The following is a 17,576-nucleotide window of genomic DNA, read 5'->3' as shown; positions in this document are numbered from 1 at the left end:
TTAGGTGTAAATATGTGCTGGTATAGCAATGAAGTTCCTTAAATCTTGAAATAAAACAAATCTGCTGCCCGTAAGAACAGCTTGCAATACTAGTTCAAACACCAGAGGGCGGCAGCACACAAATAGACTGTGTAGACTACTGGAAATACGCAAAGCGACGGAGTGTGTTGTTTACGCCTACGCCAGGTTCAAGATGGCCGCTGGAGACAACAGCGGCAGGCCTCCTTGCCTTAGTTTCTCCGGCCCGGGTCCTTTGGGAAACAGTCAGCCGAGCAACAGCGTTTTCTCAATGCCAGCATCCAACGGGGGAGCGGTCGGTGCAGCCGGGGGAGCACAAGGAACAGCGAGGCGTCCCAACCCGCAACTGGGGCCTGGCGGGGGTGACAGCAACGGTGTTTCGACCGGAGCTCCGCCGATTGCGCAGAACTCTCTGCAGCAGCCTGCTGCGGCAACCGGAGCCATGGCTACCCTGGCGTCCAACATGACAACCACCGCAGCCTCAAATGCGTCCCCAGCGACCGCACCGACCGCCACCCCGGCTGCTGCGTCAGTCCTGGTGTACCGAGAGCCAGTGTACAACTGGCAGGCAACAAAGAGCACCGTAAAGGAACGGTTTGCGTTCCTATTCAACAACGAGGTGCTCAGTGACGTTCATTTCTTGGTGGGCAAAGGAATGGGTGTTCAAAGAATACCTGCACACAGGTAAGATGATTAACTGCAGCTGCAACGCTCAAACTTCAAGCCGATTTAGATTGTGATAAACGGAATCAGTTGATCCATCTGTTCTTTGTGTCTTCGGTCCGTTAACGTTGTCAGGTTTGTTCTGGCTGTGGGGAGCGCGGTGTTTGATGCCATGTTCAACGGTGGGATGGCGACCACTTCAACGGAAATCGAGCTTCCTGACGTGGAACCAGCCGCCTTTTTGGCCCTGCTGAAGTTAGTATAATTAAATGTTATTGCATTTAAGCAAAAACGATGTGGTGTTTAAGGTTATTTACCATTTGCTGTTCGTATATCACCTAGTTGAATAACGGAAAACACCCAAGAATTAGCAGGACAACCAGGTTCTGCACAGTGACCCATTTATTTTAGTCAGGTGTTTTGAGGCAGGGAAACATCTATAACCTACGATATAATGACCTTTGATTGCTGAAATTAAATGTCCCTGCTCTTCCTTGCTTCAACACATCTGACTCGAATGAATGAGTCTTTATGTAGAACTTAGGGAGCTATTGGATCTCTTTAATTTAAATCAGGTGTGTTGCAGCCGGGAAGCACGTAAAACCTGCAGGATACCTGATTTATGTTCTTGTCCTGATTTGTATAATATCCTGCAGGTTTCTGTACTCGGATGAAGTCCAGATTGGACCTGAGACTGTGATGACCACACTCTACACAGCTAAGAAGTATGCAGTTCCAGCCCTGGAGGCTCACTGTGTGGAGTTCCTCAAGAAGAACCTCAGAGCAGACAATGCTTTCATGCTGCTTACACAGGTCAGCTTCACTGGTTTATGACTCTTCCTGTGTTTTTTGGTTTCATTTGACTGACATTTGTTTTGTTTTTTGTCTGAATTGCATTTAAGAATGTGCTGTTTGTATGAAAGTGTGTGAGTGTGTAACCCTACAGTTAAATTTATTGGCATATAAACTTCCTGCTTTCTGCATCCTCAATGTAGAAATTTGCTGAATGCATACACTGTCCTGCAGTATTAAGTGCACTTATTAGTTTTTAATCTGGCTTTTCCTCAAAAAAAAGAGCAATGGTGTGTTTTTTGTTATAGGCACGACTGTTTGATGAACCACAGCTTGCCAGTCTCTGTTTAGAGAATATTGATAAGAACACTGGAGATGCTCTCGCCGCTGAGGGATTCACAGATATAGATTTGGGTAAAGCATCCCTAAAAATAGTGTGATTGTTTCTACATATTAGGAATTTCAGTCATTGAAAATTAATTTCTTTTTCTCTTAATCTTTCCCTCCATTAGATACGTTGGTGGCGGTGTTGGAGAGGGACACTCTCGGAGTGAGAGAGGTGCGTTTGTTTGGAGCGGCTGTGCGTTGGGCTGAGGCTGAAGCTCATAGGCAGCAGCTGCAGCCCACACCCGAGAACAAGCGTAAAGTCTTGGGAAAAGCTCTCACACTCATCCGCTTCCCTCTTATGACTATTGAGGAGTTTGCTGCAGGTGAAGATCACAGTAAAACTATCAAACACACACACACACACACACGGGGATCCAGAATTTGATTTGTCTTTACGTCATGTTCCTTCAGGTCCAGCCCAGTCCAATATTCTGACTGACAGAGAGGTGGTGAGTCTCTTTCTCCACTTCACTGTAAACCCAAAGCCTCGTGTAGATTTCATCGACCGGCCTCGCTGTTGTCTCCGCGGGAAGGAGTGCAGCATCACACGTTTTGGTCATGTGGAGAGCCGCTGGGGTTACAGCGGGACAAGTGACCGCATTCGGTGAGTTAAGAGGAGAGCATTAAACATATTTTAAGTTGCTTTAAATTTAAAACCTATCATCTTTTTTTTTACTGACTGCAAAGACGATCAGAAAGTAGTGAAAGTGCACCCAGTAGGTGCAATACCTTGTTGTCATGGTGCAGTAGAGCTTTTTTTTCTGGAAAAAAGCTAGAGTAGTTACTAAATAGAGTAAACCGAGCCATTAGACACTGTGAATTAACAGGAAAAACATCCAACATATATCACTAAAACCATTATTTGTTACTTAATTTCTTTTTTATTATTATTTATTTACAGGTTCTCTGTAAACAGAAGGATATTTGTGGTTGGATTTGGACTCTATGGCTCCATACATGGACCTACAGACTACCAAGTCAACATACAGGTACAGTACTAAGCTTCTTCTAGTGAATACTTAATGGAAATTTTCTGTCAGAATGTATTTTATTGTTTTATTTTGAATATACGTTGGTGTTCCAGATAATTCACACAGACAGTAACACAGTGCTGGGACAGAACGACACAGGCTTCAGCTGTGATGGGTCAGCAAACACATTCAGAGTCATGTTTAAAGAGCCAGTGGAGATTCTACCAAATGTCAACTACACTGCTTGTGCAACACTTAAGGTTGGTAGCGTGCTGAAAATAATCAATACATGGGAAAAAAATCGTCTTTTGTAGTGTATCTCCAACCTTTTTGTCTATTACAGGGTCCAGACTCTCATTATGGGACTAAGGGGATGCGTAAGGTAACCCATGAGTCATCATCCACTGGCACAAAGACCTGTTTCACCTTCTGTTACGCAGCAGGCAACAACAACGGCACTTCGGTAGAAGATGGACAGATTCCTGAGGTCATCTTCTACACATAGTCACCTCAGACATTGCAGTGATCTTCCATCAAATGTGACATGACACCAGCGCAGGGCCACAGCTCAGCAGCTGTACTGGGGACTAATCTGCCAGACTTCATATTTTTCCTTCTACATGAGTCACTACAGTTGTGAGGACAGACAGCTGGCTTGTCTTTCCCTTTTGTGCTACGACGATGCCAGTCTCTGAAACAGGCATGACTGAAACCAACTCCACAAGGGATTTAGGGGAATGAAGAAGGAGTCTATCAGATTATTCACAGTATCAATGTTCCTGCTTTTGATTGATGGCATAAGGCTTCACACTGAATTCTTCTTAAGCTGTATGATTCTCCTTGTACTCCTCTAGCATTAGTACAAGGGAGAGTTACAACTGTATGAATGTACAGTTTATCAGATTTGCCAAGACAAAATCCTCATCAGCATTTGTACAGAATAAAACTTCACTCGATCCCACATTAGTCGTAACTTCATAGACTGACAGACCTCCATAGGCTTTATGAAATCTTGACAAGTTTGAACCAAATTTCATAGTTGAGCAATTTTTCAGTTTCTACTTAACAGTACAGTCTGTGATATTTCGTGTCCTTGCTTGGTAGTTGCCTATACCCAAGATACTTTGCACTTCTTGGCCTTGCATATGTTTATTTTGTTGCTCTATGGATGCACACTAACTCTTCAAATTTTCTTTTTAGCTTTGTTTTAAAAAGTGTGTATGGAAGAGATTTCCTCCTTTGGTTTGGAAGTTAAAGGGTTGTATATTAAAGTGGCATTTATTAACATATGTAACTTGAAATAAATATGAAAAGTAAACAAACACGTTTCTTTTTTGGTTTGTTTTTCTTCCCAGTGACATTTCTCACATCTGAAAAATATGACAGTAGCTAAATCCAGTAGCCAGTTGAAGCATGAAGATTTTAGACAATTCTGTCTAAAATGCAACAAAATGCACCTGGAAGCTGAATTATTTTGCACTTTTGGAAAATCTTATGAAACGTATATTTTTTTCTCCATTATTAAAGAAAAAATATAACCATACGTATATATATATATATATATATATATATAACTGGTCAAAAAACTGAAAGAATGTCATGACAGTAACCATTAAATGTAGCAGTAATAATCTGAACCTCTGAGTTGCAATTTAGTGCAGCAGGTATGTTTAGAAATGTGAAGTTGTCACTCACTGTCATACATTTATAAACCCTGAATTCTGTCTTCAGGATAACATTTCTACACTTAATTGTAAAATAGACCTCTACATATTTTAGACCATTGTATTTGGCATTCTTAGGACCTACATATATATGTATATATATATATATATATAGTGTTGCATACATGAGCTTAAATTAGCCAAAAATATGGGGAGGTCAGATTTTGGCACAATTGTTATTTTGCAAATTTTGAATTATGTAAGTAGTGTGACTTTGTTACGCTCAGTTTAATTAATCCTTTTCTCCATTTTTTTTGTCTACCTTACATTCTTGACTAGATTTCTAGATCATTTTAAACTAAGCAAAAAATGTAGCTACACAACTATGGTTGTCAGTGGAAGTAATGGGAGAATATTCCTTACAAATGGCATGCTGAGCCATCATGTGTCACAGCATGATGTACATTCAAATATGGCCGAGGCATAGGAATTCTACCTTAATTTACTATTTCTGATAATGCCGTGAAGTTCACATAAAGAGATATTATATTTGGTTGTTTTTTCTGTTCTAACTCAAGTACATTTTCTGTGGGAACCTTTTTCATCCTTCAAGAAGTTTAGTATTTTATACCTACATTCAGTTTGAAGACAGTCAAGTTTGTACAGAACGGGATGCGGGACTGTTTAGTGTGTATACATGTGTGTACATGCGACTGTGTGAAAGATTTTAATGAGTTTTTTTTCTTATGTACTTGTGTGTAAAGGCTTGTTTTATTTTTAATATAAATATGCATGATTTTTTAAAATCATGTAAAGCACTTTGTGTTGCTTTCAGCATGAAAAGCACTTTATAAAGTTTGATTTGATTTGATTCAGTTCCTGCTGCTGCCAGCTTAAACAGAATATATTGAGCCAATCATACCTAAGTTTTTCTAAATTATACAGAGATATGCTAAATTCTTATCTAATGGAGGACTTAAGAATAAAAATTTATGCTAGGCTAAGCTAACACATTGCCCACTGCTGGTTGGCATTCACTGTCTTCTTATCTGACCCACATTCAGAGAAAATAGAACCTTAAAAAAAAAAACCAGAAGAAACAAGAGACAAACCAGAATTTGAGAAGTCGCATTTTCAACATGAGTTGCATTTTTTATTTTATCATTTGAACAAAAGTCCAATTCAGTAATTTGAGTTCTGTAACACTTTATTGTGATTTCCATTTATTACATCTGGCCATGACCCATTTAAATAAGCATTATTGCAGCAGTTTCACAGTGCACTGTACAGGCCCATCCTGGCAGAGAAGCTGAAGGATAAGGGGATGATGTGAAAAAAAAGAAACAAGGAATAACTACTTTGATCCAATTGCTTTCCAAAACCCTCACCCTAGGCACTTGGTGTACGGTAGCTGTGAAATGGAAAAAAAAGCATCACTGCTTTCACTACCCCACAACTAAAGCTTTATTTCTGCTCTCGACTCAAAGTTAAATCAATCCTTGCCATGTATACTGAAGCCTGTGCAAATGTTTTTGAAGTGCCCTTGGGGTAGGGTTTGGTATTGATTTGGTGTTTTATAATCCAGGATTGGAGCTCACAATTTGTCCAAATAGTTGTCAAGGGCTGGTATGCCCTCTTTTAGACCTTTGCGTTTCCTAATTTCTGCGACAACTTGGAAGGGTCTGCTGGTAGGGTCACTGGGGTCTCCCTGGAGAATCTGCCAGTGGTCAAATACACACTGAGGGAAGGCCTGGCCTCCAGTGTTACTGCGCAGGTCAGCTGTAAACCCTAAAGAAAACAAATAAAAATGAAAAACAGGTAGTTTTAGGTAATGAAATGTGATGTTGGTGCTTTTGTTTGGCTATTGGCTGATAGTTTACATCTGAGTAAACCTTCCGAGAAAGCTCTTAATACCATTTTTAATATGTAAATACTGAATCTTATCTTTGTTATAGTCTCTCTTTTAGAAACATTGTTTTTTTCAATCCAACCATGAAGTGCATCAGTCTAAAACAACTCACCGAAAGATTCATTGACAGGCAGGTAGGCTTTTACCACAAACATAGGTGTTCCCATAACTTGGGACTCTTCAAACACATGGCCACGTTTCCTGTTCAACACACCATAGATCCCACCAACCACCTGCTCAGGGCACTGCAGAGAAAAAAGACCCAGAAACAGACTCAACTATGTTTTTCTCACATTAAAGAGAAACTTTCATATATCACAAGTCAGTCTTGAAAAAACTTTGCCTAATAATCATTCATTCATTCTCTGTACCGCTTTATCCATTACGGGTCGCGGGTAAGCTGGGGCCTATCCCAGCATTTTAACAGGCGAGAGGTAGGGTACACCCTGGACAGATCTATTTATCTTTTAAATCTGCAGAAGACCATTGCGTTAAAAATCTTCAACAGTGTTTGCAGGACGTTAAAACTTGGATGGAGAGAAATTTCCTGTGTATAAACAGCAAAAAACAGAGGTCATTATTTTTGGTAAATCTGACCTGCTGGCAGGATGCAGCAGCGTTATTGGTACCCTGGACTTATTTATTCATTCTTTTATTAAAAATCTTGGTGTTTTATTTGATCCTAACCTTAAATTTGACAGGCAGGTTTGTGCAGTAGTCCAGTCTAGCTTTTATCAGCTGAGGCTTATCAGCAGAATTAAGCCTTACCTTCCCCGTGATGCCCTAGAAAGGGTTATTCACGCTTTCATTTTCTCTAGACTGGACTACTGCAACTCCCTTTATTCTGGGATTGATCAATGTCTTCTGCGCCATCTTCAGCTGATTCAAAACTCAGCTGCCCGCTTACTAACGGGGACTAGACGGCGGGAGCACATTACGCCAGTGCTGCGATCCCTTCACTGGCTGCCTGTTGCTTTTAGAATTTCTTTTAAACTTTTACTCTTGACTTTTAAATGTTTACATGGTCTAGCACCTCCTTATCTGTCTGAGCTGCTTCACCACCACCGTCCTGGTAGGGCGCTGAGGTCGGAAAATCAAATGAGGTTACTTGTCCCGAGGACTCGGTTAGTCACTCGGGGAGACAGAGCTTTTTCCGTGGTGGCTCCAAAACTTTGGAATGGACTTCCTCTCTCTGTGAGGTCTGCCAAAGATCTGAACAATTTTAAATGTCTTTTGAAAACTTACCTCTTTACTTTGGCTCATTAGGCTAGGTCTTTTAATTTAATTATATTTTTATCTGTTATTTTACTGTTTTAAACTGCTTGTTTTATTATGATTTGATGTTTTATTTGTTGTAATTTTATCTGTACAGCACTTTGGGTACCCTGGGGTATGAGAAGGTGCTATATAAATAAAGGTTGATTGATTGATTGATTGACAGGTCACCAGTCCATCGCAGGGCCAACACAAAGAGAGACAAGCAACCATTCACACACACACACTCACTCCTAGGTTAGTAGAGGGACCAATTAACCTAAGATGCATGTCTTTGGATGGTGGGAGGAAGCCAGAGAACCAGGAGAGAACCCACGCATACACGGGGAGAACAATCTAATAATCCTTCTTCCTGTTCATATCGTCCACTAAAATACATGTTTTAAGGTAAACTACAGGGGAACAAAAATTAATTATAAGATTATCTATATTAGCTACATGCTGGATTTCTTCCACCAAGCTTTCACTTGATATTCAAGAAAAGGGAATTTTTTAATGTCAGCAATAAAATAATGATTTCAGGAAGAAACCTGACTGTGTCTGAAAAGGAAGTCTCAAAATTAAACTGGTTTTTGTTTTTCCCAGGTGGATTTTATTCACTCCATTATGCACATAACATTGTCAGACCTCTCTTAACTTTAACTTGATTATTTCAGCTACTGTGAATAATCTGGCCTTTCATTTTTGTGTAATATGCCTCCACACACCAACCTGTATCTCCACAAGGTAGACTGGCTCCATGAGACGAGGCTGAGCGGTGAGCTGACAGGCATACAGAACCCTACGAGCTGTGGGAATAATCTGCCCTCCACCACGGTGAATAGCATCTGCGTGCAGTGTCACATCATGGATGTCAAAGCGTATTGCACGCATGTTTTCCTCACACAATGCGCCCTGCAGGTTGAGGACAAAAATAATTCTGAGGAACATGCATGCACATTCTTTAAAAAACACAATTCATCTCATGACATGGAGGGAAAAATTCAAATTGTAAAACCAATCAAAATGAATTAGACACCCACCTCTTTAGTTGCCCACTGGAAACCAGCTGCTACACTGTCCTTGATTTCATTGAGGTACTGAACCCCCTTTGTGATGTCTATCAGCAGGTTGGCCCCGTTTCCATCAGGACCGAAGCACCAGATCTTCCTGGCTTCTGTCACCTCCCACTCATACTTGTCAGCAAGGTAACGGGCACGAGCCTTCAGCTCCTGTCGAGCAGTGACATCCCCCTTCTCGATATCTTCAGCCAGGCCATCCGGGAACGGACGGGCCTTCATGAAAAGACGATTGTGCTTGTTGGGGGACTTAGACAGACACATCTGGTCTGATTCCTCTGTCACCGTCTCTCTGTAAGACACCACTGGGTCTGATTTCTAGAGTGAGAGGGAAAAGAGTATAGGCTGTATTTGTGTAATGTAATTGTGATGTGAGGATCATATGTGCATTTTCATTTGGAAGGTGAGGTGATTAAAAAAGGTGTGTTTGTGGGGCAAAATAGCCAATAGTAAGGTATTATACAAATAGGTTTCACGGCAATGTAGATAAGTAACATAAGAAAAACTTGCACAAAAAAATTATGTGATTTGGACAGCTGAAGAAAAGCTTCTTATTTGGGCGACAAGAGCTCCCTTTGGTGGGAGCTTTCTAACATTATCTAATTTCCATCAGCACACTACATCCTAATGGAAATCGAAGAACTAAAAAATAATGTGTTGTTTTCTAAGCCTAATTATTTTCTTAGCTAGCAAATGAGAATAGCTGCAGCCCTGCTGTTTGCTATTTTCAGTATTGGACTGACTACATTAAGCTTAATGCAGATTCTAAATAAATAAATAATAATAATAAATAATCATTTCTAATGTATATCTCTGTTTTAGTTTTGCTGCAATGACTTGCTTTGCACCTAGCCAGTATTTTTGAGAAAACAACAACTCAGTTTCACAGTTAACCTTCAGTGGAATGCAGGCATGGTCCTCCTCCAGGTCCTTGAGGCAGATCTCCAGGTGCAACTCTCCTGCTCCAGCTATGATGTGTTCCCCAGACTCCTCAATGATGCACTGCACCATGGGGTCTGACTTGGCCAAACGTTTCAGGCCCTCCACCAGCTTGGGCAAGTCAGCAGGATTCTTGGCCTCCACAGCAACTCTGACCACAGGACTCACACTGAACTTCATCACTCTCATGTTGTGGGCCTGCAGATAGAGGCACTTCATTCATTTTGTGTTTGTGATAAGCAAACACAGCAAAAACATCAATGTAAAAACAGCCAAAAAGAATTGCACATTTAAAAGCACATCAATCTTTTATCCTACACAGGAGAAATAAAATGAATACTCTACTTGTTCGAAAGTGGTAATGGTCCCTGTCTTAACCAGGAACTGGTCCACTCCAACGAGCCCCACTATGTTGCCACATGGGACATCTTCAATAGGCTCCACGTACCGACCCATCATCAGAATAGTCCTGCATGAACATGGTGATGAAAGGTTTTCAACAAATATATGACAACAAAAGGAAAGAGAAGCTTATATTTGCCAATTTCTCTGCTCTCCTTCATTAACATGGACATGCTCACCTCTGGATAGGTTTAATGTAGAGATCTTCCTTCTTTCCAGGGGCGAAGTTTGGTCCCATGATGCGCACTTTCTGGCCTGTGGACACACAGCCGGAAAACACACGACCAAAGGCGTAGAAACGGCCCTTGTCGCTAGTTGGGACCATCTTGGAGATATACATCATCAAAGGAGCCTTGGGATCACAGTTCTTAATACCTGAGAATGGAGTTAAGACATTAGGTTTTGATACTAACACCAAGACGATCCATTATTTCTTTATGAAGCAACATGAAATAATGTAAATGCTCCTTATTGAATGAGGTCCACTATTAACCTCTTGATGCCCATTGTTGCAAATTTACAACAAACCCCATATGGCCTTTGTTTATTTTATTTCTTTGTTCTAAGCTGGTTTATTTATTCTATCTATTTACTTTTACTCACTCTTATTTATGTATTCATTTTTATAGTAATCATTTATTTATTTTATATAATATTTGTTATTAAATTATTTAGTAATTAATTGTATTTAATTTTATTTTAGTTTTTTCTTTTTATTTTTCTTTCCCTGATTATTTCCTGTATTTATCTTGTTTTTAAATAATTGTAAATAAACTCAGGCATTAGGAGGTTAAGGGAAAGATTTTTCTACTGACCCATGGCAGCTTCGTCATCTCCAGGCCCTTCATAGAGAAGCTCACAGCGGTACTTCTGTGCAGTGACAGGGGAGGGCAGGTGGATGGTGATCATCTGGAGCAAAGCCTCTCCGGCAGGCAGCCAGCGACGCATCACAGCCTTCAGGAGGGGCTTCCCTTCCTTCTCTTTGTCCTCAGTGTCCAGTTTGACATCCAGCTTATCAATTAGTTTGGCTGTCTCTTCCTTTTTAAAATTCATGATGGCATCAAATACCTGTTTAAGAAATGAGAAATTTTGCTGAGAAATTGAAGAGAGCTTACGAGGAATAGTGGACTCAGTACACACTAAAGACTTATTTTAGTATAATAATCTTTTCTGATGCTTTGCAAATAGGCCAATGTCTAAAATAAAGGTGGTAAAATCAAATTCTAACAAGATGGAGATATATGAGAATTCACCAATTATCAGATAAACAAATCATGCAATAAATTCTAGATTTATTGCATTATATTTTCACCTTAAAAATGGGATCCAAAACAAGCTGGGAGAAGGTTCGAGGTAATTTCTGACCATCAGGACCAGTGGCAGTCTTACTGAATTTACCAGCACTTGGATCAAAATATCTGCAAGAAGAATAGCATTAATTTGCTTTATACATTATATATGAGCTAAATGAACAGAAAGAGACCATATCATACTTTAGTATTCAGTATACTAAAATAAGTTTGCATACCTAAATATGTAAAGAAATAAACATTTTCCTATATACTATGTAGCTTTGCAGACCATTGCATGCACAATCTTCATAATGTTTTGTAGTAACTAATAGTAACTAATAAAACCTCAAAAGCATGACATGCTAATTATTGCAAAGGAACTAAATATCCTGTTTTAGTGACATCCAGTGGTTTAGCTTCTTACTACAGTCATGAAGAAATGTACTTACTAGAATGTGAGCCTGGGTTAACATACTCTGCCATGTGTCCACTCATGTTTACCTGTCTCCCCACAGCTTCTTCATCATGTCCTCCACCTTCTTACATCTCTCTGCTGGTCCAAGCTGAGCAACTCCCTTAGCAGCAAATTTAGCCACATACATCTCAGCAAACTGCTTCAAGGTGAAAGCCCAACCGTGGAGGCCGGAGCCGAACCCAACTGTGCCAATAACAGGGTCAATCTGAGGAAAATAATGGCAGTTTTCTTACATGTATTAACATAATTTCAGCTGGATTGTAACATTTGTCAGCCATGTAAGAAAATAAGTGTGTGTGTGTTTTTTTTTTTTTTTTTTGTGGTGGTGGTTGTGAATGTGCTTCACCATGATGTTCCCCATGGGTCCACCTTCATCTTCTCCATAGGTGGAGATGATGACGTTGACGTTCTCCACGATACGCTGAAATGTCTGGAAAAGTTCATCTGGCTCCAGCTGCAGCTCAAGCAAGGCCCGGTCCATCTTGTTCATCATCAGAACTGGCTTGATGCGCTCAGCGATTGCCTGCCGCAGTACAGTTTCAGTCTGCACACACACACCTGTCAGAGGAAAACAACAGGTGAGCCTCTGCGAAAAACTTCCATGTGGGAGAGTGCTGAAAATGATGAAATTACCTGAGACACAGTCCACCACCACCAGGGCTCCATCAGTTACTCTGAGGGCAGCTGTGACCTCAGAAGAGAAATCAACGTGACCCGGAGAATCAATCAGGTTGATGAGGAAGCCATTTCCGTCTTTACACTGCTTGATGAATGCCAAGTCATTCTCTCCAAGCTCATAATACATGGAGATAGCCCTGAGTAACACACAGAGGGAACAGTAAAGATCTACAGACATGCTATTTGCTCATTTACCTCTGCTGTAATGACTCAACTATACATCTAAAATATTCTGTCTACAGCAACAATTTTAATACCAACCTTTTGTGAGCCAGATAATCCTCTAACTTAAAAGAGACAAACATTGAGTGACCTTCTATTTCAGCTACTGAAAATGGTCTAACTGAAATGATTTACTGTAAATGAATATTCAGTGATGTGAAACAGTGTAAATGTTGATGTGTTTAGTGTAATCAGAGAGAAGCCTATTGCAGGTTTTCTGATCCTGATATTTAAATTAAACAAGGGACAAAAATGCAGGTATTTAACCTTTTAGAACCTGAAGTTACATGTCGTTTTACCCGTCAAGCCCAGAGCAACACGTTAATACTCATAAACATGACGGTAAAGTTCGTTATTAATTATTTTCAAACATAGTTGTGTTTGGTCAAGACTGTGTTTATAAACTTGCTGCTGAGGTTTTTCTTTTAGTTGGGTGATTACAATTCTATGAAAAACCAGCAAACAAAACAAGTAATCTGATTAAGAAACTGGCATGTGCTCGGAAATCTTCCTTTTCAACAAGTAGCAAAGCAGCACAGCTGCTAGTCTTCAGAAAGAAATTATTCTATGGTAGAAATCTCTGCATGGGTTCAAGTACATTTCTGAAAACCATTAAATGAACAGGGTTTATTGAAATCCAATGATAAAAAATATGTGTGTATCTTGAGATCCAGAAATGCCACTGCCACCCCGAGGCCAAACTAATAGACCGGACTGAGGTAAATTGGACAAATTGTTTTATGATCTGAGGAACACAAGCTCTCAGTTTAACATGTCTCTCTGCCAACTCTTTTGAAATGTGATGCTTAATTTAGATTTAAAATGATAATATCTTAAAAAGTATTATGTTTCAGTGTTTGCCAGACACTATGACCACAGTATGACTGAGGTATTACATGAATAAATTATTCAGAGGAGCTGAGGTTGCTTTGCATAAGGGTTGTATGAGTGTGTTATTTCTTTAAAGAAGTTGGTGCTGATTTAATGTGATGTCACTTATTTTATATGCACCGATGAGTTTGTGGAGTTGCTAAGGCATGAAGCTTAAAACATACTTCATGTTGTGAAATTCAGCTATTAATAGGTCATAAATATTCACTGTTAAAGGGGAACATTCAAATTAAATGGAGAGCTGTGTCTCCACCCGTGTTCTGTAAACCACATACGTTGATTTTATGGTGATGCAGCGTTCCTGCTCATCTTTGCGCGTGTCCGTGAAGCGGGTTTCTCCGGCCCGGGCTGAAGCAATAATCCCCGCCTTGGATACCAGTGAGTCGGTCAACGTGGACTTCCCATGATCCACGTGAGCAATCACAGACATGTTTCTGATGTTGGACTTTTTGTCCATGATGGCACGGATCTGGTCCACAGTAAAGTTCACCTGTTGGGAGTGGGTTAGGTAAGGGTTACATTCATCCATTTACAACCAGCAGCAGAGGTTCATTTTATTAATCACACGTGTCTATTTATGTCCAAAGACAGGTTTGCACAGCCCTTCCAAGCAGAGCTATAAAAAGAAAGACATGCCTGAAACTGAATCTGGGAGAAAGGAGGGTGGGCACTGCGTAAAGACTTTACCTTATGGTTAAAGCAACAGATTAGGAATTACTGAGTCACCATTTACATGCTGCAGCTGAATGGGATGTTGCACTATGGCACAGAATCTCTATTTCAGACTTTAAGCTTCTCTAAAAATGTTGAGATAAAGATTAAGGGGAAATCTATATTAAATAAGTAAGAGAAAAAAACATATCAACACCTTGAAATCTTAAAAGAGAAAAATATTATATATATGTTCCACAATATGACCACGCTATAATTTAGTTTGTGTAATATGGGGAGGGGCAGTTCCAGATCAGAAAAGGAAGATAATTGTGAAACCATTTTGAGTTGTTTTTTCTACAGTTGTAAGAATATGATATAAAACCATTAACACAGACCTGTGTGAGATTTAGTAGTACTAGTAAGAGGTTTTCTTTCAATTAAACGTGTACAAGTGTTATTTCAATACAATTCTAGCAATAATAAATGCATTCAGCCATGATGAGACCATAAATAAATAAATAAAAACCGCACATCCATAAATTTAGAGCTACCCAAACCCTTCTAAATGTTCAGTTCACAAACAGAAATAATAAAGCAGTGCAGCTGTCTGTAGTGACGTATTACTGTGTAATTGAATAAAATTAAACAGAGTGACGCAATCTTCTGTAAGCCCATCTAAAACTCGGTAAAACCAGACTTGACCATATCAGCAGCAGATATGTCAGCACCATGTGCTTTCAGTCTTACAGCACATTAACATAATATTGCAGCCACACTCCAGCAGATTGATATTAAAGGCTTTGCGATGAACGTCACAATGAGGCAGAGCGGGCCGTGCAGTGAAGGCCACAGCCCTGCTTTATCAGCTGCTTGCTGCGCATGTTATAACGGATCACAGACAGAGCTCTTATCTGGTCACACTACACCACCAAACACCGGCATCCATTTCCCCGCACCTGACGGGCTCCATCCAGGGCAGCTTGTTTCACTGACACCGTTATAGCTAGACACGAAGGTTACACAGCAGGGCGGTTGTCAACCCCACTTTTCAACTGCGACAAACGCATTAAATACGGAATTCAAGCCCGTTTTAGACTCACCATGTTGCCGGCAGGTCGTGGATCTTCTTGTGCGACGGCTTATTGCTGTAAACACTGCCTCTGAGGACAGGCAGTCCCGGACAGAAGACGCTGCTGCCGCTTTGGCTGCCGTGTGAAGGTGCAGTTCACAGCGCCAACCAGCAGGGGGTGCTGCCGTTCAGCGGCTCCACTCCTATCAGGTTTCTGTGGATGTGGGTCAAGTCCTGGTAAAACACGCGTGATGTTTGTCCACTGTTGCACTGCAGGGGTGAGACTCTGACTGAGAGAGAAAGATAGACTTTTGTTAGATCTTTTTTTAGAAAGGTTCATCACAATTTTTAAAAAAAATTATGTTTCTCCAACTGCCGGTTGGGATTGTAAACTAGATGGCAAAAAAGTTACCATTATAATCCCAGTTCTTTGTAAAATGTAAACAAAAACAGAATGTAAAGATTTCATAAAGCTATATTTTATTTACAATAGAACATAAACAACATATAAGATAATGAAACAGAGACATTTTACAATTTCATGGAAAAAATGAGCAAATTTTGAATTTATTGTCAGCTACAAATCACAAAAAATTGATGCTTCTCATTGTATAGCATCCCCTCTTCTTTTAACAACTACCTGTAAATGTTTGTGAAGTGAGGAAACCAGTTATTTGAGTTTTAAGAGAGAAGTGTTTTGTCATTCTTGTCATTCTTGTGTGGTGCAGGATTTTAGCTGCTCAAAAGTCCTGGTCCTTCATTGCTGTAGTTTTTGTTTCATGATGCACCAAATGTTTTCTGTTGGTGCAAGGTTGGACTGCAGTCTTCAGCTCCCAGATTCTTCTCATGCAAAGTCATGCTGTTGTGATGGATGCAGTATATAGTTTAGCACTGGCTTGCTAAAATTTGCATGGATTTCCCTGAAAGACATGTTGTCTTTGTTAAAAGCAGAAGTTGCTCTGGATGCTGGATGTTTCCTCTCCTCTTTAGTCTGTGGGACATGGTGTCCATGGTTACCAAAAAGAATTTCAAACTTTGATTAGTCTGACCACAGAATAATCCAATATTCCTCAGATCATATTAATTTAGAGAAGATGGAAGTGTTTTTGGATTGTGTTCATGTAAGTCTTCTTCTTTGCAAGATCTTGAACCTGCATTTGTGGATTGTACAGTGAAGTTAAGTGAACTGTGTTCACAAGCAGTGATGACAGTGATTTTGAAATACTCATTTTATACCCAGTCATGTTGCTAACCTGTTTCCAGTTACCCTAGTTAATCACAAATGCTCCTCCAGTTGTTCTTCGTTGGTGCAAATTATTTTTCGAGTCTTTTGTTGCCCTGTTTTAACTTTTTTGAGATGTGTTACAGTACAGTACAGTAGTAATTTATTTCAAATGTCAGAAAAACAAGCTAAAGAAATCAAGCAGGTGGATAGTCCACCACATTCAAACTCAAGCAATCAAGACATGTAATTTCATGCCATGTTGATAAAGGAATGGGAAAAAGTCTGAAATTATTTATTTGCACCTCCTTCCTCATGAACAGAATTGACCTTACAACAAACCCATTTAGCTCCCTGTTCAATAACCAAAAGTGTAAATATAATAACATGTATAAATATATAACATTGCCAAACCACCACTATAATTAGTATACATTGGCATACAAGTACAAACATACATCATCAGTCAAAAGCAAAGATCCACACCCCCATCAGACCCACTGGGAAAGCACGCCCAAACTACAGACCGATTCCATACTTTTAATTGATTGATTGAACACTTTATTTGAAAATAATGACAAAATATAAAAACAAAAAGAAAAAGAAAACCAACAAAGCAAACACAAAAGCTCAAAAGGACTGAGCGGAAGCAAAAGCTTATGTAATCCCACCTGGTAACATACAACAATTTTTAGTCATTATACCATAAATCACAATCATTATTAGGTACTAGACATTACATAATCACGTATTGAAATAATAGTAATAATAACAATACTCAGTATATACAATTAATATCTCCCTAAAGAATACATTTTCGTCATGGAGTTATACAACAATGATATTAATTGCACTACCAACATCAACAGTAATAAAAATAGTGATGCAATATAGTAATGATAATATTATTATGTTTATATAATCTATAAGTTTACAATATTTAATTACAATGAGGAAGTTATGCAGTAATAATAACAATAATAATAATAATAATA

At 39.5% G+C, this 17,576-nt stretch overlaps 2 protein-coding genes across 2 annotated transcripts; one reads left to right on the top strand and one right to left on the bottom strand.

Annotated features, from left to right (window-relative positions):
• The first annotated feature begins 163 nt into the window (after positions 1-163).
• On the top strand, positions 164-4,153 carry LOC121644829 (BTB/POZ domain-containing protein 2-like). The gene is made up of 9 exons (XM_041993060.1): positions 164-702; positions 817-936; positions 1,338-1,494; positions 1,782-1,887; positions 1,986-2,183; positions 2,272-2,464; positions 2,762-2,849; positions 2,945-3,091; positions 3,175-4,153. Exons 1-9 carry the CDS (start codon positions 194-196, stop codon positions 3,334-3,336), a joined length of 1,680 nt encoding a protein of 559 aa, XP_041848994.1. The 5' UTR covers positions 164-193; the 3' UTR covers positions 3,337-4,153.
• Positions 4,154-5,624: 1,471 nt separating this feature from the next.
• Positions 5,625-15,519, bottom strand: LOC121644827 (elongation factor 2). Its single transcript, XM_041993057.1, has 14 exons — positions 15,391-15,519; positions 13,912-14,126; positions 12,479-12,660; positions 12,192-12,403; positions 11,872-12,050; positions 11,391-11,496; positions 10,894-11,146; positions 10,258-10,453; positions 10,022-10,145; positions 9,632-9,874; positions 8,702-9,055; positions 8,391-8,573; positions 6,517-6,649; positions 5,625-6,283 (listed from the first exon to the last, which is right to left on the bottom strand). Exons 1-14 carry the CDS (start codon positions 15,391-15,393, stop codon positions 6,090-6,092), a joined length of 2,577 nt encoding a protein of 858 aa, XP_041848991.1. The 5' UTR covers positions 15,394-15,519; the 3' UTR covers positions 5,625-6,089.
• Positions 15,520-17,576: the final 2,057 nt, after the last annotated feature.

Source organism: Melanotaenia boesemani, chromosome 8, assembly GCF_017639745.1.
Source record: "Melanotaenia boesemani isolate fMelBoe1 chromosome 8, fMelBoe1.pri, whole genome shotgun sequence".
In the NCBI taxonomy this organism is placed as follows: domain Eukaryota; kingdom Metazoa; phylum Chordata; class Actinopteri; order Atheriniformes; family Melanotaeniidae; genus Melanotaenia; species Melanotaenia boesemani.
Note: the sequence above shows the minus strand (reverse complement) of the source record. Positions and strands in the feature narration are given on the sequence as shown.

What these genes read in the sequence shown, in the direction of transcription:
- LOC121644829 (XM_041993060.1), top strand. Translation starts at nt 194, where the DNA reads ATGGCCGCTGGAGACAACAGCGGCAGGCCTCCTTGCCTTAGTTTCTCC. An exon ending in TATTGAGGAGTTTGCTGCAG is followed by an intron (nt 2,184 to 2,271) that starts GTGAAGATCACA and finishes ATGTTCCTTCAG; the next exon opens with GTCCAGCCCAGTCCAATATT. An exon ending in ACTACCAAGTCAACATACAG is followed by an intron (nt 2,850 to 2,944) that starts GTACAGTACTAA and finishes TTGGTGTTCCAG; the next exon opens with ATAATTCACACAGACAGTAA.
- LOC121644827 (XM_041993057.1), bottom strand. An exon ending in TGCATCACCATAAAATCAAC is followed by an intron (nt 12,661 to 13,911) that starts GTATGTGGTTTA and finishes TGTGTTACTCAG; the next exon opens with GGCTATCTCCATGTATTATG. An exon ending in GGTGGTGGACTGTGTCTCAG is followed by an intron (nt 12,404 to 12,478) that starts GTAATTTCATCA and finishes TTCCTCTGACAG; the next exon opens with GTGTGTGTGTGCAGACTGAA.